This window comes from Tupaia chinensis, unplaced genomic scaffold (assembly GCF_000334495.1).
Source record: "Tupaia chinensis unplaced genomic scaffold, TupChi_1.0 Scaffold000365_1, whole genome shotgun sequence".
NCBI classification, from domain to species: domain Eukaryota; kingdom Metazoa; phylum Chordata; class Mammalia; order Scandentia; family Tupaiidae; genus Tupaia; species Tupaia belangeri.
This window is the reverse complement of record NW_006159862.1, coordinates 1123479-1149337: the sequence shown is the minus strand read 5'-3', so window position 1 is coordinate 1149337 and position 25859 is coordinate 1123479. Positions and strand designations below refer to the sequence as shown.

The 25859-nt window shown below is 41.7% G+C and overlaps 1 protein-coding gene across 1 annotated transcript in view; it reads right to left on the bottom strand.

The window, feature by feature from the left end:
- NCOR1 (nuclear receptor corepressor 1) overlaps positions 1-25859 on the bottom strand; it is a 184559-nt gene that overhangs the window by 10736 nt on the left and 147964 nt on the right. The window contains 14 exon segments of the mRNA XM_014589600.2: positions 152-294; positions 2102-2245; positions 4889-5112; positions 5270-5430; positions 6065-6193; positions 8794-9287; positions 9519-9684; positions 12577-12696; positions 13039-13188; positions 14433-14642; positions 17213-17440; positions 22778-23138; positions 24005-24261; positions 24658-24741. Coding sequence (XP_014445086.1) covers positions 152-294; positions 2102-2245; positions 4889-5112; positions 5270-5430; positions 6065-6193; positions 8794-9287; positions 9519-9684; positions 12577-12696; positions 13039-13188; positions 14433-14642; positions 17213-17440; positions 22778-23138; positions 24005-24261; positions 24658-24741 — 2871 coding nt within the window.

The following is a 25859-nucleotide window of genomic DNA, read 5'->3' as shown; positions in this document are numbered from 1 at the left end:
GCCACACATCTGAGAAGGAACTTTAGGGTCAGATGTGTTGGACAGATGCCCTATAAAAGCCTTCAAACTCAAGGATTACAGGAGAGGAAACATTGGAGGATCATTATTAATACACATTTTATTTGGGGTTCATGAAAGAAATCCCACTTACCCATATCAGAGTCACCTCCACCAGAGGAGTTCAACTTACGAAAAATCTCCTGCTTCTTTGATTTAACCATGGGTGATGTATTTTCAAGCTTGGTGAAGAATGAAGGCAAGTAGCTTATACTCCCTGGTGAGCGGGAATCATTCCTGGTAGGAATACAGTTATATCTGTTATAATCCCATACTCCTCACCCTGGGGCTGTTCTATCAATGATGAGTCATCAAGTACCTGGAAGACTTATCACCTCCCCACCCAGTGTTTATGGTTACAACTCCAAGAAATACTATGTGCCTGCAAGCCAGTTAGTGCATCATTTGAGGACACAGTCAAATACTGTAGCTCTGAAAGATGAAATGATACAATCTAGAGCAGAGATTCTTACAGGGTGAGTAAGAAGCAAATAAAGATTAAGAGAAGCTCAGAAACAGCTTATCTTGATATTCTCTGCTGAACAGCACAAATGCTGATAGATATTTATGGTTACTACATATTCTGGAGTGCACTAGAATTAGAACAGCACAATTGCCTATAAAATAGCAAGAGGCCATACCTAAGCAATCAGTAGTTCAATAGAATAGCTAAAGTGATAAATCTTTTTACAGTCATTTCAAGTTACCTAACAGATGAGTTTAATGTAAACAGTTCCCCATTTTACTGGCAGCTTCCTATATTGACACATTTTTAAAAACAAGTTTCCCCTAACAGTTCAAGGGCACCAAGGATCTGGTAAGAGCCAGAGTGGATAACAGAACACAGAGAAAGAAGGCTGCTGATAACCTAGTCTACAGATTCACTCATCTTTCAAACACAAGAATACTCACTACAAACAAGACACAGTCCCCGTTCTCAACTCAGGAAAAACATGTAGATGTATGATTTACCATCATTCCCTCTGTAAAAAATGGATTTTCTTCCTCATTTAATTGGAAGGTACCAACATCTATTTGTTTGCCTCTGACTATACACAGTTAAGTAATAACACATTGTAGAAAAGGCACTAGCAGTTGAACACTGGACAGGCCTTGGTTTAAGACTGCACTTCTCCCCCTTTATTTTCAGTATGACCATGGGCATGTCATGACTTCAGAGTACCGGGAGGGTTCTTCAGAGCACCGGGAGGGTTGGCCACACCTGAAGACAGCATGAGTATCAATAGAAAGGAATTTAGGGAATCACATGAACAGCATAAGGGTGAACTGGCAGGAAATGGAAGTTGGGTGGCCAGCATAAACCTGGCTACCAGGGAGCTCAAACGCCATGCTGAGTGCTTGCATGTGCATGAGTTTTAGACAAATCACTCTGGAGTCAATATGGAGAATGACTGGAAAGGGGCCAAATCAAAGGCATTTAATTCAAATGTGAATTAAAATCTACTAGTCAATAGGGTCGGGGTCAGGATTAGAAACAGGTAAGCTAAAATGTGCAAAGCACAGTAATAGCACAACTGGACCCAGATAGATACAGTCCTGGATTTGTATCCGGGGACCTCTTGAGCACGCAGGGTACAGGCATACACGTCTGTGGTCTTTGCATGCCTATGACGAGGACCAGCTGAGACAGGTGGATTGTGCTGTGACTACTCTATTAAGGATGCCTCTGTTCCTTCTGAATACAATCCACAATGCTTGGTATACAGTAGTAAACATTCAAATGTTGGTTAGATCAATAGGTGACCCTCCTCTGACAGATAGGCTTTTAAGAATAATCTAGAGAATTTCATTTCAAAAACATTTTCTGTAACCTATTTAAATATCACAACTTTTTCAGTAAAACCCAAATTAGATCACCAGGAAAACATGTTAAATGAGTCTCTAAAAATCCTATCCCAACATACATATACGCCAAAAAGAGAAAAAAGGCACTGACTTAAGGAAAAGTGAAGGCACTGCCCAGCCATCACCCCCACCAGGAACAGGAAATATACAGCCGCTGGAAAGTGTACTCACTCCTCACCTCTGCTCGGCAGGCTCTGCTCCCCGCTGAGCCAAGAGCAGCATGCTGTCCTGTTTCTCATGCACGACTGGAACCTGGGGCGGGGAGATGGGCTCGTAGGGCTCTGACGAGACATGACTCCTCTCAGGAGACTTTCCAGGCCTGCTAATTTTAACAGGTGAACATCAGACTATGCTTTAAAGACTAACCTAAGGCTTACCCTAAGCAGACACTGGTTAACTCATGACTTCATTCAGGAAAAGGAGCAAAAGTTGAACTTCTACCAGAAAAGTCTAGGGCATTCATTGCATAGGGAGATACCAAAACTCAGCCTGTTAGTGCCACTTTAACCAAGCATGCCCGGGAACTTGGGAGTCATGACAGGCCATGTCATTGGAGCAGCAGCAGCAGCTCCACTGTGAGGCTCCGTGTGCATGTCAAGGTCAGCTTTACCCTACCCTTGGCCAGTTAGTCTAGGTGAACCTTACAGGGGCTACCTGCTCATCTGGAGTCATCATTCCCCATTAAGTTAAGGATCAAGGCTTTGGGCATTCCACTGGAGCCCGCTCAGGAGTTCTGTCAAGGCCTCATTACACTATTTTAGGACTCAGAGGTTCTCTGCAACTTAAGGTTTTCCTTTGGAAACCATGTTGGGAAGGGTATTGTGAGAACAACAAATGTTAATCATAATTATGTATGTAAAACATTTCCTAGTCAACCCCATCCAATTCATAGAGGTAGATATTCTGACCATTTTTCAACGTTCTTTTGGTGTGTACCTCTGAAATGCTAAGTCATCTTATAACTTTATTTACTTATTTATCAAACTTGAAAGCTATCACTTCCCATCCATGAAAGATAACTTGACTTTTCATTGTTGTTGTCCATTTTACTTTAAATCTGTTTTTTCTATTTTAACTTTTCTTGGACTAATTTGACTATATATATACATATATATATATATGTATATATATCACACACACACACACACACACACACACACACATATATATATATATAGAGAGAGAGAGATAAATTAGGAAATTAAAATGAGCACACATACCCTTACTTCTACTTCTCTTCCCTGTCCATCCCCACCTCCCAATATGTTAGCTGCAAAACTGATGAAGTTTATCAGGATATTTATTATAGCATTAATATCCTGTTCTAGAACTGCAGAAAAACTATCTCGTGTTTTGCTTATTGATTAACAACCTATCAAAGGTGTTTTATGTCTGTAAACAGTGCGAACATTTAAAACTATTAAACAAGGTAATCTTGCTAAGACCAATGAAAGAAATATAACATGCTACATTGAGCTGCACAGGTGAAATGTCATAGAAATTACAAGTGAAAATGACAGATGAATTCTCTTTTTATTCATAAATGGTATCAACTGCTCAAAATCTGCTACTAGTATTTTGTGTCGGAGACCACCGTGACTCTGTTATATAGCTTTCCATTTCTAGTTGATAACCACATTTATTTTATTTTTATTAATAGTTGAAAAGAAAGTAAACATGCTTTCACGTGATCCTTAAGATCATCCAGCTTCTCAAAATGATTATGTCTGAGATCTCATTCAAAAAGATCTAGTTTGGGGAGGGGTCAGCGAGAATAAAAATGAATCAAATCTGGCTCGACTGATGATGGTGAGTACCAAGGCTGCTGACAGGCATGTGGAGGTCCAGTATATGTTTCTCTCTGTTTTTGTATGTTTGAAAACTTCCACAATAAAACACTGTTTCAAAAAGATGATCATCCAGCTTCTTACATACATCCTTACTTTTCTGTTCTTTGCTAACTCTGATGGGTTGGCAGACAAACTAGAGAATCACTTCACATTTCTCTTTTCATTCTCTGAACTATCCACCCCGGCTAATCCACCCTCTGTGTGCATTCCAGGGTTGTACCAGGATCTGTTGATATTGTCTTATTTTTTAGCATTGTTATGAATTAACTCCCTTTGTTCTATACAACTGTAGTCATGAGCTGATTTTTAGTCTACCACTTTAAATTAAATATCTTACATTCATTCATTAAAAAAAAAACCCAACCACACAGAACATAAGAAAAGAAAACAAGCTCTTTATCAAATAACCCTGTCATGTGAAATGTTCCCTTCCATGATGCCTCTATTGGCCTCACTTTTATTTAATGTCACTTTCCTAAACATCTATTGCTGATGACCCAATAGCAACCACTGAGGGAGGAAACAATGAGAGAAATGTGATTCTAAGGGACTAATTAAGTGTCCCTAAACTGCCAAAGAACACATTCTTCAAAGCTGTCTTTTTGTAAGTTAACAAACAGAATATAACAATGTTTGAATATATAAGAAGAAGATATAGGGCCAGCCAGTGGCATGGTGGTTCCCAGGTAGATCATATGGCCAACTGTGCAGTTCAACTCTTGGATCTAGTAGCTTGAAAAATACACTGGGTGATGTACATGTGTGCCCAAAATCCCAAAAAGAGGAAGAAAATGAAGGGATTGCAGCATGACTACCCCCTGTGTTGGGAGTGCTTTCTCACTTTCCCTCTCTTTCTCTGGTGAGCTCACATGTCCTCTGGCAAAGTTTAAAAACAGAAAAAATAAGTTAAAAAAATTAAAAAGATATGGTACTAAATGCCCAGACAATGGACATCCCAAGACCATACCAGAAAATAAAAAACAAAAAACAACTCATTTACTTTTCTAGGGAGTAAAGGCAAATAGACTATAGGTGAGAAAAAGCCCCCATCTTGTAGATATTCAAATTGTCTTACTGTTAGGAAGTTTACATATGGTTTTACGTAAAGACCATACCTTCCCCTGGATTTGTCCACCAGATTTTCAGGAGAGACTCTTGAACCTGGTCTTTGATGGTGGACAGACTGAGACTGGGATTCCGGGCTGTAACGATTTGATGTTTTAGTCCTCACAGGTGTAGACACCAAAGCAGATGGTGAATTCTGGAATGTAGAAGTGGGAGGCTGCTGGGGAGTCTGTGAGGAAACTTGATTTCTAGCAAAATCTTGTGTGATAATTTGCTGTGAATGAGAAAAGAAAGTGATTAAACTCAAGTACTTGCTAAAAAAAAAAGTAGCATAAAAAAACTAGACATCTTTACTGTGATTTTTCTTTCTATATGAAATCTCTCTGTATGATCAAAAAAAGAAAAACTAAGAGGAGTAATGAAAAGCTTACACAGATATGATCAGCAAGTGTGATCAGCCGATGGGTCCTGGGCACCTGCCCCATGCCTTCTGCCTGTGAGGAAGGGGGCAGCTGCTGCTGCTGTGGAGATGGTGACTCCTGCTGGGGCCGATAGTGATGCAGTGGTCCTTCATACTGCCTGGTGGGGTCGTCTAATGGAGAACAGACTTATTACTGCCAGAGACTAGCCCTAATTGAGAAGAACACACAAAAAAAGTAGTAGGACATATCTCTAAACATAGAAAAGAAATATATATCTTAATTTTGAGGAAAAAGATGTTCACTGACAGAAGTCTAAGGTCTTCTAGAATAAAATTTGAACCCAGAAATAGACAAAATTAATAAACTATTTTCTATAGTATTAAAACATAAAAGTAATTGATAATTGCTTAAAAGTTACTTTGTAGTAGTGCAGTTTTAGTTGCTAAAAAGAAAAAGGCTGTCAGAGGGCATGGACATTCACCATACAGAAGAGAGGAGAAAGCACTCCCCACTGGGGTATGATTATGCCACACTCCCTTCTCCATTTCTCTACACTGTCGGGATTTGGGACAACTTGCCCGATAAGCTTTTAAAGCCAATGGGTCCAGGATTTGAACCACATGATTGGCCACGTGGGATCCAGCCTTAACCACCAGCCCCATTAGTGCAATTTTAAATGTTTCTGAAACAGACTGAAAAGATCACCCCAGAACAAACAAAACATGCTATTAACATGTTCTAGACAGATGATTAGATGATAAATACAAACATGAAAACGTAAATGGCAGCTAAAAAAAGACATACTTTCTGCTGAATTTGCCTTAACCACCTCTGGCTGGTAGGTCTGCAGTTTCTCCTGGGATGGTGCAGGAGAGCTGGCTGGGCTTATTACCTCAATAGCATCGCTTGGCGTTTCATACCTGTGAGAAGATACTTTAAGAAGAAGAAAAAAAAAATCATTATTTTAAAACTTACCCTATGTTTCAAGAGTCCAATTTCTTCAAACCTATTTGTGTAAGTTTGTGTTTTATTCTGGTCAGAAGTGTTTTGGTGGCATTCCAGGTTAATGATGAAGTTCAGCTCAACCGGCTGGATCAAAAGCACCTGAGTGCTTCCTCAGTGTTCCTAATCTCAGTAGGGTACAGGGTTTTTAGAAATGTCACGGGCTCTGAGATCTTTTTAAAAAGCCAGTAATAAACTGAGAATAGGGAACAGAACTGCAGTATTCTCCTGGGAGCTGGAAAAGAAACCCCTGGGAACACATTCATCCAAAGAGATTAATAAACAAATGAGGGAGAAGGTCTCAACAGTTCATTGATGCCAACTCTTATGACAGTCTGCTCTTTGATGAACTTGGAGACTGTAAAACTGCTTCATTATTATGATGGTTTTAAAGCTATTTGACCCTGTGTAATGATTTTCTTAAATAATTACAATATTGCTGAAAAACATTACTCTAACAAATTACTTTTCAGCACCATGCTACATTGTGAAAATTAAAAAAAAAAAAAAAAAAGAAGAAAATGTCTGAGGGAAATTTACAGAAAGGGAGGATGGTAACCAGTGCCCACATCAGAAAAGGGTCCCCTCTAAGATGCAGATCCTCAACTGAGGGCCATGCATTTGGGAGTACAGAGAGCTTTTCAGGGTCCTACCATGGCGGGTCCTAATCCCACCTCAGAGATGGGGGTTGAGGAGAAGCACATATAACCTCCTACTCAGGAAATTTCTGCTCTTCGAGGGCTCTTTGCATCACAGGCTGCACCAAAGAATTTGAGGAAACTGTTAGATGGGCTCAAAGGCTTGATGCCATTGGCTGGACCCAGGTTTAGAGGTGGGAATGAGCTTGACTAACTCAGCCACCACTTGTTCCTCTACTACTTGATGGAACAGCCCTTCCTATCCCAAACACGCCATGGAAACTCAAGTTACTTGGGTTCTAGCACACTCAGGGAACAGAAACTGATAAATGGGATGGAAATGATCACTGAGGTCACCAAGGAAGTCATGACATATTTTTCTATGTTTTCCTATGCAAAAATGTGCCATGACTTTCCTGATGACCAAATAAAATAAATTCTAAGTAATTTCTACTGATTTGCACCTTTTGTGTCCACTGTACCTCATCATTGTTTATGTGGACAACCTAAAGCTATTGTCCAGTGTTTGGTCACTGAAAGTCTGGTCCTGATCCGTGTCACATTGCCCTTGAAGCCCTATGGGCTAAGGCAATATGCTGCATGTTGAGAGTGAAGGAGGCTCTTGAGTCAAACTGAGAACCACACTGGATCATGTACATAAAGAGTCTGTGGACTTCATTGCAAGTCACTGCCTGGCAACAACAAAGATAACCACACTTAGAAACATGAAGACTCAGAAACAGAAGCTGAGCTTTCTATCTTCAGGCCTCTAGTGGTGATTAGTGAGCCCCTGTATACTACACCATGCAATAAGCCCAAGTGGGTCACTACATGTGCTGGTGACTGCCCCCTGGAACATCTACTCCATAACTCCATCTCCTCCTCAGCTAGCAAGTTTCTGTGGATTTTCCTAATGCCAGGCAAGAAGCCCGTATTCTATACAATATACTACAAAGCTGTCCTATCTACTCTAAAAACCTCAGCAACGGGGTAGATATGTACACAAGTTATGATTAGCCAAGTAGATCCTCAGAGACGAGAACTGGACATTGCATTCTGGTGCACAAGAAAACATATTTTCATTATTCCCTACCCTACTCAATCTCTTTAATGGAGGTAGAGAGAGAGGAGATTAAACTACTTCCAAAACACCTGCATAAGAAATTCCAAGACTTTAGACCACAGTTAGAAATTTTTAAAAAGAAACTTTTTTCTAGCATTTTCATATAGATTTATGAACTCTTACAGGTTTGAGGTATGTGCATCACAGTGAATAACCAGATTTGATACAAATCCAACTTGTAAGAAATGTGCTACCTAAATCCCAACCACCAGTAATACTAGGTAGTCTTTTTAAAAATCTATGTGATAGAAAAAGGACGAAAGGTGCTTTGGGGTATTTCCTACATGCTGAACCACGTCCTAGTGTACACACTTCCTGAGAAATGACGCCTCTGAGCTCTCAGCAGAGTCTGATGATACATGATCTACCCATCCCCTTCTGAAGTCTCAATATGTTAATACATTCTGGCCATTGTCTACTTTTCAATATAGGTTCTACAAAAGGTATAGTTTTCCCAGGACAAATTCATTCCTATGTTTATATTAGGTCATTGGGAAAGTTATGACTTAATTTTTCTGTTTTCTATGCAAAAATGTGTCATGACTTTCCCAATGACTCAATACATAGCAAACTGGGTATGGAAATAATCGCGGAAATAGTAGGTGATGCATTTTTACACTACTAACCCACAAACCTTTTTTGATTACATTTTCCCACAAAGCATTGAAGCACTGGGTTTTAAAAAATACCATACAGTTCTGGTTTACCTAAAGAATAAAGCAATTCTTTACTCAGATATCACATTGTGAAACTCAGATCGCGATACATACAGCTACTAGAAGAGTCTGAACTTTGAGAGCCACGTTCCCTTGCATCCTTGTCCGAGGCAATTTGCCGGGTGATGATCACGTCTATGAAGTTAGCTGCAGTAATGGTAGTCTTCCCTCGGGTCCTTAGCTCTTCCTCATATCTGGATTTTGGAGGAGGCCCTTTATCTTTCCCAGCCTCAGAATAAACTACCGAAGAATGAGGCTGGGGCTTGCCACTTGGAAAGGCTGCAGAGGTGTACAGACACTGAACGGGTCTCTTCTCCACCTCCAGGGTTTTCTGCTCTAGCTGCTGCTGTTCACTAACTGCCGCTGACCTGCTTCTCAAATTTTCTTCTAACCTGGCAGCTTCATGCTTACTCTCTTTCGTTTTGGAAACATCCATCTGGGGTGCAGATGCTGCAGCGTCCACAAGAGCAGCCAGGGCGTCCGCAGCAGTGTTGTAACGGGAGGCTGGCAGGCCTTGGCTTATTGAAGGGCCTCCAGCAGGCAGTGGCCTGTAAAGAAAACCAAATTATAACTGTGTGAAGAGAAGATCAGTTACTGCGGGGATGGCTGGGAAGACAGAAAAACAAACTGCACATGCATGCACACACACACACACACACACACACACAGTGCAACAGACAGAAAATCAAGACTATACTTAAGCTACTGCAGTCACAAATTTTAAAATGTACATGCAAAAGGATGGTATTTGTTGGTCAAAATGTCTATAAGAGACTGACATGATTCGTAGCTGAGCAGTTGGATCCAGAGGTGTGATTACACTGGTTCCATTGGTTCCCTGGAAAACGCTGGGTCTCTGTTGCAACACGGTCTCCTGAGTCCTGACTGAAGGCGAAGGGGAGCGGACGTAGCCATGGCTGCCAGGTCGGCCGGGCTGCTCTGAGCCTGTAGGGGCAAAAGAGGAAAAGAAGAAAGATGAGCCATAAAGAAACTAGACATAGAAAGGACCCACATTTATGGATTGTTAGTTTCCTGATATCCCTAAATAGAAGGGAAAATGAGATAAGAAACCAAATATCCTATTTTCTGGCCTTTCAAGAAACATGTTCTGTAAGATTCTCAGCAAAGATACAATAAAACCATACTAGTAACGTGAAAAAAAAAAACCAAAAAAAAAAAAAAACCCAACTATCATTTACTGTCATTTCTTTTTTTTTTGTGATAAGTTTTGATCTTGATTCCAGAGAGAAACCAAAATAGTACCAACAATGAAGTAAATCAGGTAAGTTCATCTCAGGTTTTTCCTCAGACTGGTGTGTTTTAAGTATCATAATGAAAATAATATACTACTGCCACACTAGAGTTTGAGGCTGTTTTGTTCAAGCACATTTCCTCCTGCTTCACGCCTTACTGCTCTTCACAGGTAACCATTTCTCTCAGCAAGCTTTCTTTGGAGATGAAATTATTCATACTACTCTCCCAAAAGGCTTGGCTCCAACCACTATACTTTAAAATGCTGAGATGTTTTTGTTCACTTAACTTTAGCTCTCCCATGACAAGGCAAGAGCTTGGACTGGGTCAGACCCACACCCCTTGGAGGATCTTTCTCTGAGTGAAGGTACCCCCTCTACGCACGGACCGCTCTACCTCCTCTTGCTCTGTGTGCTCCAACTTCTGACTTACTCTTTTCCCTATTACGAGCTAACAGTTGTAGTGTGTGACCCCATCTCACAGCCTGTGCCAGCTCAGCGAGGCTTTTCAACAATCTTCTCCCTCTGACCACACATCAGCTTATAGAATGGGGCATCTTCCTAGAAGTAGAATTGCTCATTCCAATCCATTTAAAATTTTGTCTACAAAAAGGCTATCCCAGGGCTAGCTCCAGTAGCCCAGTGGGCAAGGGGGCTGGATCCCATATGGCTGATCACGGTTTAAATCCCAGCAAGGAATGTGTGCATGCATGCCCCGAATCCCAGCAGAACACAGATATGGTAGAGAAGGGATTGCAGCATGACTGTATACCCTGTGGGGGAGGGGTACTGTGCCTCCCTCCCTGTCAACGTACCCTCTGGCAATTCATAAAGAGTGAAGGGAGGCTATCTCACATTACCCTGCTACTGCCAATTATGAGCATTTCTTCAGATACTCCAGCACAGAACGTTTTCCAACCCTTTAAAATGTCTGATAGAGAAAAATGGTATTTTTATTGTCTTAAATCTGCTTATTATTCATTAGTGGGATCACAAGCATGTAAAAACTCTAGTTCCTATGAAAACTATATATCTACACCTGAATTTAATTAAATGAATTTTCCATGTTTTTATATAATCAACATGAAACAATATTATGGTGCTACTTCACAACTCATTAAAGCATTTCCTATGGTCAGATTTAGTGATAATCATCACATTAGATAACAGATGACATCTAAGTGTATTTAGACTTTGTAACTATCAAATTAAGACAAATCCTTACAGGGGCTAACAGGTGGCTTGGTGGTTCAGGTACTAGACTCCCACAAGGCTGACAACAGTTCAGTCCTGGACCTAGCAGGCTGCTTTCTCACTTTCCTCTTCTCTCTGTCTCTCTTTCTGTCTCTCTCTCTGGTGAGCATGTATGCCTTATAGCAAATCAAATGATAAAATAAACAATTATTAAAAAAATAAAAAATAAAGCCTCAGGAACATTACTGGATCAGATTCGATGACTAACTTTTGGGCTACCTCCATGTACTGCCATTCACACTGATTTCAGAGGATCTGTCTGTATGAAAACACAAATGCACAACCTCCAGTCACTGTTCCCATTGGTTCTACACCTACCTTTCTGACCAGGCCTCTGCTTCCCTTGGCTTTTATCTAGACTAGCCCTCCCAGTAACACGTGAAGATGGGACCTCCTACTCTTTCACACTCTTGTTCCTTCGAAGCCTCAGTCACGCCAGAGCTTTAGCTCCTGCAGATGACCTCTACGTCCACACTTCCCAGCTCTGTTTCTTTCCCAGGTGCCAGGTCAGTGGTCTGACAACATGGGCATGGCAAATGATTGGATCTCATTGAAAGAAATAAGAAGGACAAGTATGGCGTGGATACAGACAGATGGCCCAAAGGTGGGTCAGATTAAGATGTCCAAAATAAAAATAATGAATGTGCCCTATCTTAACAGCAACTGTAACCAAGACCAATCTTGTTGCTCAGTTCTTCCTCACTTCCCATACCTAGTTATTGTTAAGTGCCTTCAATTCCATCCTCAGAATCTTCCCAGCAGCTACCCTCTGGCCACTCCCAGTGTCAAAGCACTTCAGACCCAGGGTCACACATATGACCTACTCTACTGTTTAACTCTTTCCTTGCGCCAGCCATGTACACCTCTGAGTTCTACTCCATCTCATGCCACTTCTGTCTAAATATCCCTCTGATCATGTCACCTGCCTCCTGAACAGAATGGCAGCACTTCATTGTAATTCCAGATGCCATACACCCTCTAACTTCTCATTTCTCCTTTACATTCAGGCTCAGCAACACTTTCATAACTACAAGCCTGCTTAGGCTGCCCTGTCAGCTTTAAGAGCTCTGTGCATTTTCTTCAGGCCAATTGTAGCCAGCTGCTTGGGCCAAATCAAAATGATAGCTTCATCCCCAAAACTTAATCCTTCCATGTAAAATTCATCTCTCCATCATTGCAGCTTCTGCATCACTGTCACCTGTTATTTCACTTGAGGCCTGTAATGACTTTCTGTCTTAGAATTCTTGTTTGCATTTCCGAGGCATTAAGTACAGTGTCCCTGCATCAGATAGCCAGGACTGCCCACAGGATGAAGGAGCAGAGCCTCCCTGACCTGGCCGCAGGTAGAGGTCGGAGGAAGCCGCAGCAATTCGCTCCCGCTCCTTCTCCCGCTCTCGCTCTCGCTCTCGCTCTCGCTCAGCACTTGCAGCTGCTGCCAGGTGTGTTGGGTGTCCTGCAAAACACACGGGTTTGCAACTTAAGGACAAAACTGTAAACCTGGAAGGTGTAAGAAACAATTTTTAAATTCATAAGTAACTGAACATTTCTCAATGAGCTCTAAATTTGGGATAAAAGAAGTCTGTTTAAGAAACTGGTAATAACTAAAAGCCTACAAACTTCCAGGGCATCTAGAGTTTCTAGCAAGAGGTGGCACACAGGAACCCTTAGTAAATGTTGAAGGAAAAACAACAGACCAAGTGGGAAAAAAAACTGCCCAAAATTCCTTGAAAGGCTATATTGTAAAAACTCAAACAGATTAGTCTTACTAAAGAGGTGTGCCATTGCAGAATCGTACCTGGAGACATAGAAGCAGAGTTGTACGGCCTGGGAGGGAAAGTAATCTGTGTACCAGGAATATATGTGATTCTGTCCATGGGAGGAGTACTTGTTCCCCCTGGATGAGGCACTAAAATCGTCGGAGGCATATTGGTCAGGTCAATGATTCCTATCCAAAAGACAAATATAGTTTAAGTGTCATTCTAAAAATACAGAATTATAGGACCAGCAGATGGCTTAATGGATACATTGCTGGACTCCCACATAGTTGACCACGGTTTGAGTCCCAGACATGGCGGCTTAAAACACACTGGGCACGTGTGCCCAAGATCCCAAGAGGAGAATAGAGGAGAAGACTGTGGTGTGGCCATCTCTCGGGGTGATTTCTCCCTTTCTGTCTGTCTCCAGCAAGTGGACATGCCCTATAGCAAAAATCTCTCTAAAAAAATGGGGCTAGCAGGTGGCATTGTGGTTAATGATGCTGGACTCCCACATGGCCAACTACAGTTCTGAGTCTCAGACCTGGCAACTTGCTTTGTACCCCCTGCCCCCCTCCACCCTTGTTCTCTTGCTCTGTCCCTATCTGGTCAAATTAATATGAAATAAATGAATAAATGAAGTTAAAATAATTCTTTAAAAGAAAAAATTAAAAAATAAAAAATAAATTTAAAACCCCCTAAAATACAGAACTTTTGGGTCATCAGGAAAGTCACAATTCATTTTTGCACAGAAAAATATGAACAGATTAAAGAGATAGCAACCTGGATTTCAAATATCTAGCAAGGTGATTTAGTCTAGTTATTTCAGTATTCACTGAAACACCTCACCTGGATACATCTCTCAGTTTAGGGCTGAAATCTATGGAGAGAAGGACACAGCATTCTTTTCTTCATCATTCAACTTTTTTTTTTTGCTTTTTGTTTTTGAAATATTATTTTTGTTATAGGACATGTGCACTCGCCAGAGACAGAGAGATACAGACAGAAAGTGAGAAATCACCCCCTAGAGGGATGGCTATGCCAAAATCCCCTCTTTTCCATTCTCCTTTCCGGACCCTGGGCACACATGCACATGTACTCAATATTGAGAGTTTCAAGCCACCAGGTCCAGTGAACCGTGGTCAACCATGTGGCAGATGCCACCAACAGGTCCCCAACTTTTCTCTTTTTTTTTTTTTTTTAATTTTTGTCAAAGTGTGTATAGCTCATTAGAGGAAGACAGAGAGAGAAAAAGTGAAAAAGCACCCCCATGGGAACCATCATGCCACAATCTCTTCTCCATTTCTTCCACCTTTTGGAATTTTGGTCATGCATGCATAGGTGCCATGGGCTGGCCCGATAAGTATTTACTGGTACCTAAGAAACACTGGAAGAACACAATAAACCATGAAATCTAAACTACAAAGACACACACCTCTTGTTGCTGGGTATGGGAGACCCAGTGGCTGCTCTCTTGGGGAGAGTCCTCGGGCTACATCTGGGCGCAAGTTCACCTGCATCTGCTGTGAGGTGATATAGTCATTCAGGATTGTCTGCCTTGTGTTCTCCATTGCATAAAGCTGGTACTGACTTGGGTAACCTGGAGTTGGTGAAAGCTGTCTCTGAAACAGGTAAGCAGCAGCTGCTGATTGAGAGAATGAGAAAAAGGCATTGGAATTTGTCCTGGGTGAAAATTATTTGCTAAGCATCACCCACAGAACGAGTAAAGAAAACCCTTCCGCTGAGCTAGCGCTCCTGCAATTTTTACTAAGCTACAGGGGAGTAAGTGGATTCATTTTAGACTTGATGTATTGGCACCACTAAATATAACCTATTTTAATGTCTGAGAAGTGATGTTAAAAAGGAAAGGGGAACATTAAAAATTTATCAAGTATAATCATTTCACTTTCAATCCTTCATATGTAACTATTATATTTATGCCTGCAGTCTCCAAGAGTTGTATTTGAAATAAAATTTTTATAGTACTGATCATTTGATCATTCAATAAAACCAATATGAATATATATAAGATATACATGAAAATACTCTGTGACAAAACTTTGTTTTGCTGAGGATGAAAATGATTAGTCTAAATCATTCAATCAGTGCCCCTTTGGAGCAGAGATTGACAAACTTGTTCTGTAGAGGACCAGATGGTAAATGCTTCAGGTGTGGGCAGACAGTATCTGTCACAGCGGCTCAACTCTGACATTGTGGTACAAAAGAAGCTACAGACAGAACATACAAATGGCTGTGGCCACTGTATACTAATAAAAATACAGAAACAAGTGGCTGCAAGATTTGGTCCACAAGCTACAGTTTGGCTACCCTTTTGATAGAGCATAATATGAGATGCTAGGGAGGTGCAAGCATGGTAACAGGTAGAAGATAATGTTTCTCTCCTCAAAACATTTATATCTTGTTCAGGCTCAAAGACAAGAAGCAAATGAAACACTACAAAATAAAAGACTATGACATACACTAAATGCAGATTTGTGCTCTCAGTCAGTAAGTCTGTCAACTGGCTCTGCCTTAGTCAGGGATAGATAATTTCCTAACCATGAGGACTGGGCTCTTCTGAACTTAATGTTCTCAAATGACAAATCATTTCATGGCATTGACAGAGGGATCTCAGACAAATATTTTCCATAGGTTCTCTGCCACAATGAATTTTGCTTTTTAATCAGACAAAATAGTAATGAAAAATACTTCCTGGGCCCAGCCGTGGTTGTACATACTGGTAAACCTTGCTAGTTGACAGACTGATGCCCATGGAGGGCAGAGGTTCAATTCCCACCCACCCTAAGAGCTGGGTGTGGTGGTATATAAGCTGTAATCCCACCTAGGAGACTGAGGCAAAATAATCACAATTTAGTGAGACTGTATCTTTAAAAAAAATTTTTTTTAAGCCAACAACAAAATCAAAAGAACTTCCCTAATGACCAAGACGACACATAGTATTCTGTGTCCCAATCAACTTGAAGTATGTAAGATCAAAGAGTTTAGGCCAAACAAAAGGTCTAAGCAGAAAACATACATGTGTGACAAAGGCTCAGCCAGCCTCGGCAAGGAGCCAGGACTGAGCCCTGGGAGGACACAGTGGAGCAGTGGATTCTAAGAGCTGGACAGAGACTCCCTTCACCGAGCTGTTTGTGTGACTGGTCCCCGTTCCCTTTACAGCTGTGCTGCCCTATGCCTTCACACTGCTCTCCAGTCGTCTGCACACTCCTGCACCTACCAGGAGGCGGTCTACCAACACCAGTCGTCCGTGTTGACCACCTGTACTTGTTACCAGAATGATATGACTTAATAAAATAGTATTAAATCAATGAAAGAAGAATGAAAAGAGTTGTTTCTCTGAAAACTAAGTTGACTGCTTTGGCAAGACTCAATGTGGGAGTTGAATAAGGTATAGACTAGACAACTTTAAAAAGACTTGGAAAAATTTAGAAGGATTCTGGTATTAGATTGGTTTTAAGTACCTTTAAATTCTAGCTTCACTTAAAATAAAAAACAAGCCTGGGGGCCATGGCCTAATGGCTACGTTGCTGGACCCCCATGTAGTCAACCACGGTTCAAATCCCGGAACTGGTAGTTTAAACTCACGCTGGGCACATGTGCGTGTGTGCCCAAGATCCCGAGAGGAGAATGGAGGAGAAGGGATTATGGCGTGGCCATCGCCCCTGGGGGTGATTTCTCGCTTTCTATCTCTCTGTCTCTTGAGAGTGCACAAGCCCTAAAGCAAAAACCTCTTTAAAAAAAAAAAAAAAAAAGCCTGGAAATACTTTTTTATATTAGAAAGACAGACAATGGTGAAGTCTAATCAACAGTCTAAGAAAAAAAGCCTTGGCTTTTTTTTTTTTACCAGAACACTGGTACAATGACCATCTATATGTGTTGGAAATGAACATATTTAAGGTCTATCGCAATTATTTAAAAATAATTCTTCACATTAACCCACTTTATTAATCAACTACACCAATTGCCATCAGATAAGAGGGCTTTTACACAGCTCTTTTTAGTAATTTAAAGGGTGCTGATAATATTTGTTTCTTGGTATGAGTGCACAGAATTACTCCGTTTGTGAAAATTCATTGCACTGCACTGGACACGAACGGTATGTGCAACTGCCTGTGCACTGTACTGTAAAGGAGCCTGGTGAGTCAGAGGCATGTCATTTGTCTGCCATAGGCAGTCACGACACCTCGCGCTTACCAGGATCCAGAGCCCTGTGAAAGGGCATGGCTGGGTCCAAGTGCGTGGGAAGGTGGCTCCGATAAACATCTCCTGTGGCGCTGCCCCTGTGATGTGGGTCAAATGGGCTGTGGCTGACGACAGGGTCCACCCCTGGCACTGGAGACTTCGCTGGTATACTTTCCCTTTGGGTAGGAGTCAGTGTTGATTTCCTTTCATGATTGGTAGACTTGCTAGAAGAAATTGTAACTGCAAAAAGAGCCAATGCCACAAATTCCTCAGAAAATTTGCAAAGTATGGTAATATCTACCCATTTCTCAACCTTTCATATATAGACTATATTCATATAATCTCTTTCCCCAAAATACTTAACATTCAATCTTGTAATACATGCACATGTGAAAAAATTAGAAGCCTTGGGGTCTGGAGAAGATGGGTAACTTTGCGCTAGTATTTTACCACCTTGTTAGGATTAAAATTGAAGCTCAAAACTCTCATCATGAATGATTCTGTTTTCTTCATGACTTCACCATTCAATATTCTTTTGAGGGCTGGCCCATGCCTGGTGTGTAAGGAAAGTGGATCATACATGGCTTACTGAACAGTTGGAGTCCCGTAACTGGTGTCTTGAAAAACACACCGGGTATATGTGTGTGTATGCCCCAAATCCCGAAAGGATGGAGAAATGGAGAAGGGACTATGGTGTGACTATGCCTCATTTGCAGGGCTTTCTCCTTCTTGAGCTCTGTTGAGCATACATGTCCTCTGGCAAAATTTTTTTTAAAAAATAATATTTTTGATGCTATGTGTAGGAAATCTCATCTGCTTCTTTTTACCTGTGTTAGCCAGCCTCATACTACCACCAATCACTAGTTACGTTTGTTCTTGCACAATGACTTTCTCTTTATCACATCAACATCCCCAGTCCTACTCCAGCCTGCCCTTTGCTAAATAATGTCATTCAGAGTGGCTGGATTATTGCACTGAGGCCTGTCTCACACACACACACACACACACACACACACACACACACACACACATCTACTTCTTAGCCATCATCCTCATTTTTTAAATTGTGGTAAAATATTTTCACTGTAAAATACATAACATGAAATTTACCATCTTGGCCATTTTCGAAGTTATAATTCAGTAGCATTACATACATAGATGATAAGCAAACATTAGCAACATCTAATTACTAGTATTTTGATAGTGTGAATTTTGCCATTGTCAATCAAATCTGCCCGTAGAAGCCATGCTCATCTTTCCCATGCCTTTCCAAGTCCCAACTTGCCCAAAGTCGTGGGCCTTTTCCTCTACAGGGTAATTCTCCTTCCAAACTGGAGTCAAAGTCTCGGATTCATCATTCTGCCCACATCCAAACATGTCCCTTCGTCCTCCCCCAGTGCTACCCCTCTCCCACCAAAAACAATGTCCACTTTTCTTTGTAGGAGAGAGGTTTTTGCTATAGGATGCGTGCACTCACTAGAAAGACAGAGAGAGAGATAGCGAGAAATCACACACACACCCCCCGGAGGGAGGGCAATGCCGCATCCCCTTCTCCTCCTTTCTCCCCTTGGGATCTTGGGCACACAAACACATGCACCTGGCGTGAGTTTAAGCCACCAGGTCCGGGACTCAAACCGCAGTCGACTACATGGGAGTCCAGCGACACAGCCATTATGCCAGTTGCTGGTCTCAACAATGAATGTTCACTTTTATGACTCACAGTGTCCAGTCTAGGACCTTGCAGGGGAGCCCTCCATAAATATATATTACAATCCAATTAAAAAACGACAAACATAGATTTCAAAGGGCCTCAGATTATTTCAGAGACTACCTGGTAACATCATGCCAGCAGCATGTGCTTATGAGGAGGCACGGAAAGAACAGTAGCAACAGTACCAGTAGTCACCACACTGAGTCCTTCACACATACTGGAGCTATACCAAGTTAATTAAATGTACTACCTTGTTTCACCTTCACGGCAGCCCAGTAAGGAAGGTCCTACTATTACATTATCATTTTATAGATGAAGAAACTAAGGCATGTAAAAGCTAATTTGCCCAAGTTTATACAGTAAGAACTTGAATTTAAGCCTAAGCAGTCTTGATCTAGAGTCTAAAATTTCAATCACTCTACACTACCGCTGAAGAAATGACTTGTCAAAACCAACATCCAGAAAACTATGTGCACTTAGCTGAAAATCCACTTTAAAAATATCTTTATTGTGGGACCACAGATGGTGTAATGATTACATCCCTAGACTCCCACATAGTTGACCGTGGTTGGAGACCCAGACCCGGTGGCTTAAAACTCATGAAAGGTCCATGTGCGTTCATGCCCAAAATCCCAAAAGGAGAATGGAGGAGAAGGGACTGTGGCATGGCCATCCCCCAAGGAGTGATTTGTGATTTTTCACTTTCTGTCTCTCTGTCGAGCACACGTGCCCTATAGCAAAAAATCTCTCTGGTTGCCAGAGCAGTGGCGCAGCAGCAACACAATGCTCTGTGATACAGGAAGCCACATGGAAGATCAGAATTTGGTTCCTTGGTCAACCTGCAAATGCTGGCCACACATGCGTGGGCCAGCTGGGTGGCTGAGACAGATTAGAGGGAGGATCATGGCATGAGGCCCTGTTGAAGGTGCTCGAATCTTTTTCATGAAAGAAACTTTAAAAAAAAAAAAAAAAAGGTTACTCTCAGGCATTTCTGGGCTTCATCATACTCGATTCATCTGCACTTGGTTTAAACATTTGGTAACATCCAAAATTATGCCTACTTTTAAACTGGTAGCCCTCCATTCCCTTAATGTCAACCACAATCTATAGGTCTTGTGACAATGTGAAGTTCACAGTTTGATAGTTACTACTGGCCAGAGATGAAAAAATACAATTAAAAGATCAGAGCAGGCAACATAAGTAACATACCATCAGAAGTTCTGTTCATCATGGGTGAGCCTCTGGAAATGGTGTTTTGATAACTCACAGGAGTCCTCCGTGCACTCGTGTCATCATAAATCCCAGGGCTAAGCTGCGCTTTGGGAGCTTCGTGAAGTGTAGACCTAAGCACGGAGGGGCCAGAGCTCACCACCGACGTAAGCCGGGAACGCACTGGCTCGCCTGCTTTTACATCGTCGTATTTGCCCCGTTCTACCACTTTTATGTTCTCTGGCACAATTTCCAGCGGAGGCATTCCACGGGTTAGTTTGCTAGGCCCTGTGATTAAGGATTTGACATTGTGTTTGATGGTAGATTGACCTGAGCTGCTGTCAAACTTTATTGGTGTTCCCTAAAGGAAAAGAAACAAACATTATAGGTAGCGAAGTCATCTGGATATTTTTCCATTACAGATCTATGGCCAGTGGCAGTTAGTCTGCTGTGGTGCCCATTACTGTATGGACATTTCAACCACAAACCAACTGATCCCGAGTTGCATACTTCCCACATTAACCACTCAATGCTAAGGACATAAGAAAAACTGATGATGAAGAGTACATGTGAGCCAGCCCTGTAGCCTAGCAGTTAATGAAGCCAGATGCCATTTGGTCCACTAAGCAGTTCAAATCCTGGCCCCAAAGGCTTGAAAAACATGCCAGGCATATAGGCTCAAAATCTTGACAGGATAGAGAAATAGAGGAAAAGGGATTGTGGCATGACCATGTCCCCACTGGGGTTTGTTTTCTCCCTCTCCCTGTCTCTCTCTCTTTTTCTTCAACACACCTTCTGAAGAAAAAGAAGCCTTCGAAGGCTTTCATGGTTACTTTCAAGTGGTCTGGCATTGTAAGAACCACTCAAGATGAGTAAGTCATGTTTTTTTTTTTTTTTTGAGAGGTTTTTGCTATAGGGCACGTGCGCTCACCTGACAGACAGAGAGAGACAGAGAGACAGAAAGCGAGAAATCACTCCCCAGGGGTGATGGCCATGCCGCAATTCCTTCTCCTCCATTCTACTCTCGGGATCTTGGGCACGCATGCACATGCACCCAGCGTGAGTTTTAAGCCACTAGGTCCGGGACACGAACCGCGATCGACTACATGGGAGTCCAGTGACATAGCCATTACACTAACTGCTGGTCCCAGTAAGGCATGCTCTTATACATAGATGCAAATCGGTCTGAAGTGGAACTGCTGACCAAGAGAGCCATTATATAGTTACCTGGGAAATGGAACCCTCAATTATTGGCCTGTTACTCTGGACCACTTCTGGGGTTTTTCGGCTTTCCTGAGTTAAAATATCTTGCCGTGGAATCTCATGAATGGAACGCCCCATTTCTTTGATGGTGGTAATGCCATCATATGGTTTTCCTTTGGTAATGGCACCTTCGAATGCTCGTATGGGAGGGCTTTCCCTTTTAATCTGTTTGGGGTACTTGAGGCCATCTTCAAAGCTTTCAGGTGTTGCTCTTGGTGTGCCTTCAAATAGAATTCAGGAAATATACTTGGTAAAATAAAAAACTGTCATCTACTTAAAAATATTTAGTTAATTAAAAAAAATTAATGCTCTGCCACCATGTAGTTTCTAGTCAACTTTCTGATTACTAAAAATCCACAATTATTCACTTTCTTAAGGTTGTTCTAGATATAATACATTAGTCATCATAGTCATGGAATAATAAAGACGCATTCTACCTTACAGGGTTGGCAATAAACTATGTAATATGGAGATAGAAAAGTTATAATCAAGGCTAATATTTCAAATGGGAAAAAAATCTCTTAAAGAGTAAGTTTTGTGTATGGCAAATTAAATGCTGAACCAGTTTGCCAGTGAGGCAGTTATAAATAAAAAGGCAAAATATGCAGATAGTTTACCTTGCATTATGGAGCCAGACAACACAGTCCTTTCTTTGAGGTCCGAATGAGGGCTCCCTCTGGGCAATTATCTTTATTGTGGGACCACAGATGGTGTAATGATTACATCCCTAGACTCCCACATAGTTGACCGTGGTTGGAGACCCAGACCCGGTGGCTTAAAACTCATGAAAGGTCCATGTGCGTTCATGCCCAAAATCCCAAAAGGAGAATGGAGGAGAAGGGACTGTGGCATGGCCATCCCCCAAGGAGTGATTTGTGATTTTTCACTTTCTGTCTCTCTGTCGAGCACACGTGCCCTATAGCAAAAAATCTCTCTGGTTGCCAGAGCAGTGGCGCAGCAGCAACACAATGCTCTGTGATACAGGAAGCCACATGGAAGATCAGAATTTGGTTCCTTGGTCAACCTGCAAATGCTGGCCACACATGCGTGGGCCAGCTGGGTGGCTGAGACAGATTAGAGGGAGGATCATGGCATGAGGCCCTGTTGAAGGTGCTCGAATCTTTTTCATGAAAGAAACTTTAAAAAAAAAAAAAAAAAGGTTACTCTCAGGCATTTCTGGGCTTCATCATACTCGATTCATCTGCACTTGGTTTAAACATTTGGTAACATCCAAAATTATGCCTACTTTTAAACTGGTAGCCCTCCATTCCCTTAATGTCAACCACAATCTATAGGTCTTGTGACAATGTGAAGTTCACAGTTTGATAGTTACTACTGGCCAGAGATGAAAAAATACAATTAAAAGATCAGAGCAGGCAACATAAGTAACATACCATCAGAAGTTCTGTTCATCATGGGTGAGCCTCTGGAAATGGTGTTTTGATAACTCACAGGAGTCCTCCGTGCACTCGTGTCATCATAAATCCCAGGGCTAAGCTGCGCTTTGGGAGCTTCGTGAAGTGTAGACCTAAGCACGGAGGGGCCAGAGCTCACCACCGACGTAAGCCGGGAACGCACTGGCTCGCCTGCTTTTACATCGTCGTATTTGCCCCGTTCTACCACTTTTATGTTCTCTGGCACAATTTCCAGCGGAGGCATTCCACGGGTTAGTTTGCTAGGCCCTGTGATTAAGGATTTGACATTGTGTTTGATGGTAGATTGACCTGAGCTGCTGTCAAACTTTATTGGTGTTCCCTAAAGGAAAAGAAACAAACATTATAGGTAGCGAAGTCATCTGGATATTTTTCCATTACAGATCTATGGCCAGTGGCAGTTAGTCTGCTGTGGTGCCCATTACTGTATGGACATTTCAACCACAAACCAACTGATCCCGAGTTGCATACTTCCCACATTAACCACTCAATGCTAAGGACATAAGAAAAACTGATGATGAAGAGTACATGTGAGCCAGCCCTGTAGCCTAGCAGTTAATGAAGCCAGATGCCATTTGGTCCACTAAGCAGTTCAAATCCTGGCCCCAAAGGCTTGAAAAACATGCCAGGCATATAGGCTCAAAATCTTGACAGGATAGAGAAATAGAGGAAAAGGGATTGTGGCATGACCATGTCCCCACTGGGGTTTGTTTTCTCCCTCTCCCTGTCTCTCTCTCTTTTTCTTCAACACACCTTCTGAAGAAAAAGAAGCCTTCGAAGGCTTTCATGGTTACTTTCAAGTGGTCTGGCATTGTAAGAACCACTCAAGATGAGTAAGTCATGTTTTTTTTTTTTTTTTGAGAGGTTTTTGCTATAGGGCACGTGCGCTCACCTGACAGACAGAGAGAGACAGAGAGACAGAAAGCGAGAAATCACTCCCCAGGGGTGATGGCCATGCCGCAATTCCTTCTCCTCCATTCTACTCTCGGGATCTTGGGCACGCATGCACACGCACCCAGCGTGAGTTTTAAGCCACTAGGTCCGGGACACGAACCGCGATCGACTACATGGGAGTCCAGTGACATAGCCATTACACTAACTGCTGGTCCCAGTAAGGCATGCTCTTATACATAGATGCAAATCGGTCTGAAGTGGAACTGCTGACCAAGAGAGCCATTATATAGTTACCTGGGAAATGGAACCCTCAATTATTGGCCTGTTACTCTGGACCACTTCTGGGGTTTTTCGGCTTTCCTGAGTTAAAATATCTTGCCGTGGAATCTCATGAATGGAACGCCCCATTTCTTTGATGGTGGTAATGCCATCATATGGTTTTCCTTTGGTAATGGCACCTTCGAATGCTCGTATGGGAGGGCTTTCCCTTTTAATCTGTTTGGGGTACTTGAGGCCATCTTCAAAGCTTTCAGGTGTTGCTCTTGGTGTGCCTTCAAATAGAATTCAGGAAATATACTTGGTAAAATAAAAAACTGTCATCTACTTAAAAATATTTAGTTAATTAAAAAAAATTAATGCTCTGCCACCATGTAGTTTCTAGTCAACTTTCTGATTACTAAAAATCCACAATTATTCACTTTCTTAAGGTTGTTCTAGATATAATACATTAGTCATCATAGTCATGGAATAATAAAGACGCATTCTACCTTACAGGGTTGGCAATAAACTATGTAATATGGAGATAGAAAAGTTATAATCAAGGCTAATATTTCAAATGGGAAAAAAATCTCTTAAAGAGTAAGTTTTGTGTATGGCAAATTAAATGCTGAACCAGTTTGCCAGTGAGGCAGTTATAAATAAAAAGGCAAAATATGCAGATAGTTTACCTTGCATTATGGAGCCAGACAACACAGTCCTTTCTTTGAGGTCCGAATGAGGGCTCCCTCTGGGCAATGCTCGGCATATCAACCCTTTCAAACCAAGAAAGCAATTCAATGATTAAACATAATGAATACATCATTCATATATGTTTACTGTTGTCCTTAAAGTATATATATTTTTGAGAGGCTGGCAGGGGGCGTGGTGGTTAAAGTTGCTGGACACCCAAATGGCTGACCACGGTTCCAGGCCAAGATTTGGCTTGCTCTTTCTGTCTCTCTCTGGTCAAATTGAAAAATAATGATAATAAATAAATAAATTTTTAAAAGTATATATATATATATATTTTAAATTTTTATGAGAGGGACCAGAGGTTAGCGTAATGGCTACGTCACTGAACTCCCATGTAGTCGACCGCGGTTCAAATCCTGGACCTGGTGGCTTAAACTCACACCGGGCGCATGTACATGTGTGCCCAAGATCCTGAGAGGAGAATGTAGGAGAAGGGATTGTGGCATGGCCATCTCCCGTGGGGGGTGACTTCTCGCTTTCTGTCTCTGTCTCTCTGGCGAGTACATGCACCTTATAGCAAAGACTTCTCCAAAAGCTCTATGAGAAAAAGGATGTCACTTAAAATTTTTCAATTATTTAAGAGAATCTCAAGGAAAAAATTAAAATCAAAAGCACCCAATGTGAAATTATAGTCCTTTATAAATATTTTCCTAAATACAAAATGGCCACAGGTGGCATCTAGTGAAAGGACAAAAAAAAAAAAAAAAAAAAAGGAATTTCAAACCAAAATCAAGGGCCAACAAGTTATCGGTGGACTCCCACGTAGTCGAGCGCGGTTCACGTTCCGGACCTGGTGGCTTCAACTCATGCCGGGCACGTGTGCGTGCGTGCCCAAGATCCTGAGAGGAGAATGGAGGAGAAGGGATTGTGGCGTGGCCATTCCCTCTGGGGGGGTGATTTCTCGCTTTCTGTCTCTCTGTCTCTGTCTGGCGAGTGCACGTGTCCTATAGCAAAAACCTCTCAAAAAAAAAAAAGAAGCTAAACCTAAAATCTCCAGGATTCCTTATCAAAAGCAGAGAAGATACAGGATTGAAAATTATTGCTTAATTTTGAACTCTACCAGTGAGAAAGGGAAAACATGAACTACAGATACCACAAATTAAGGAAAAATATATTACATGAAACATACAAATAAAAG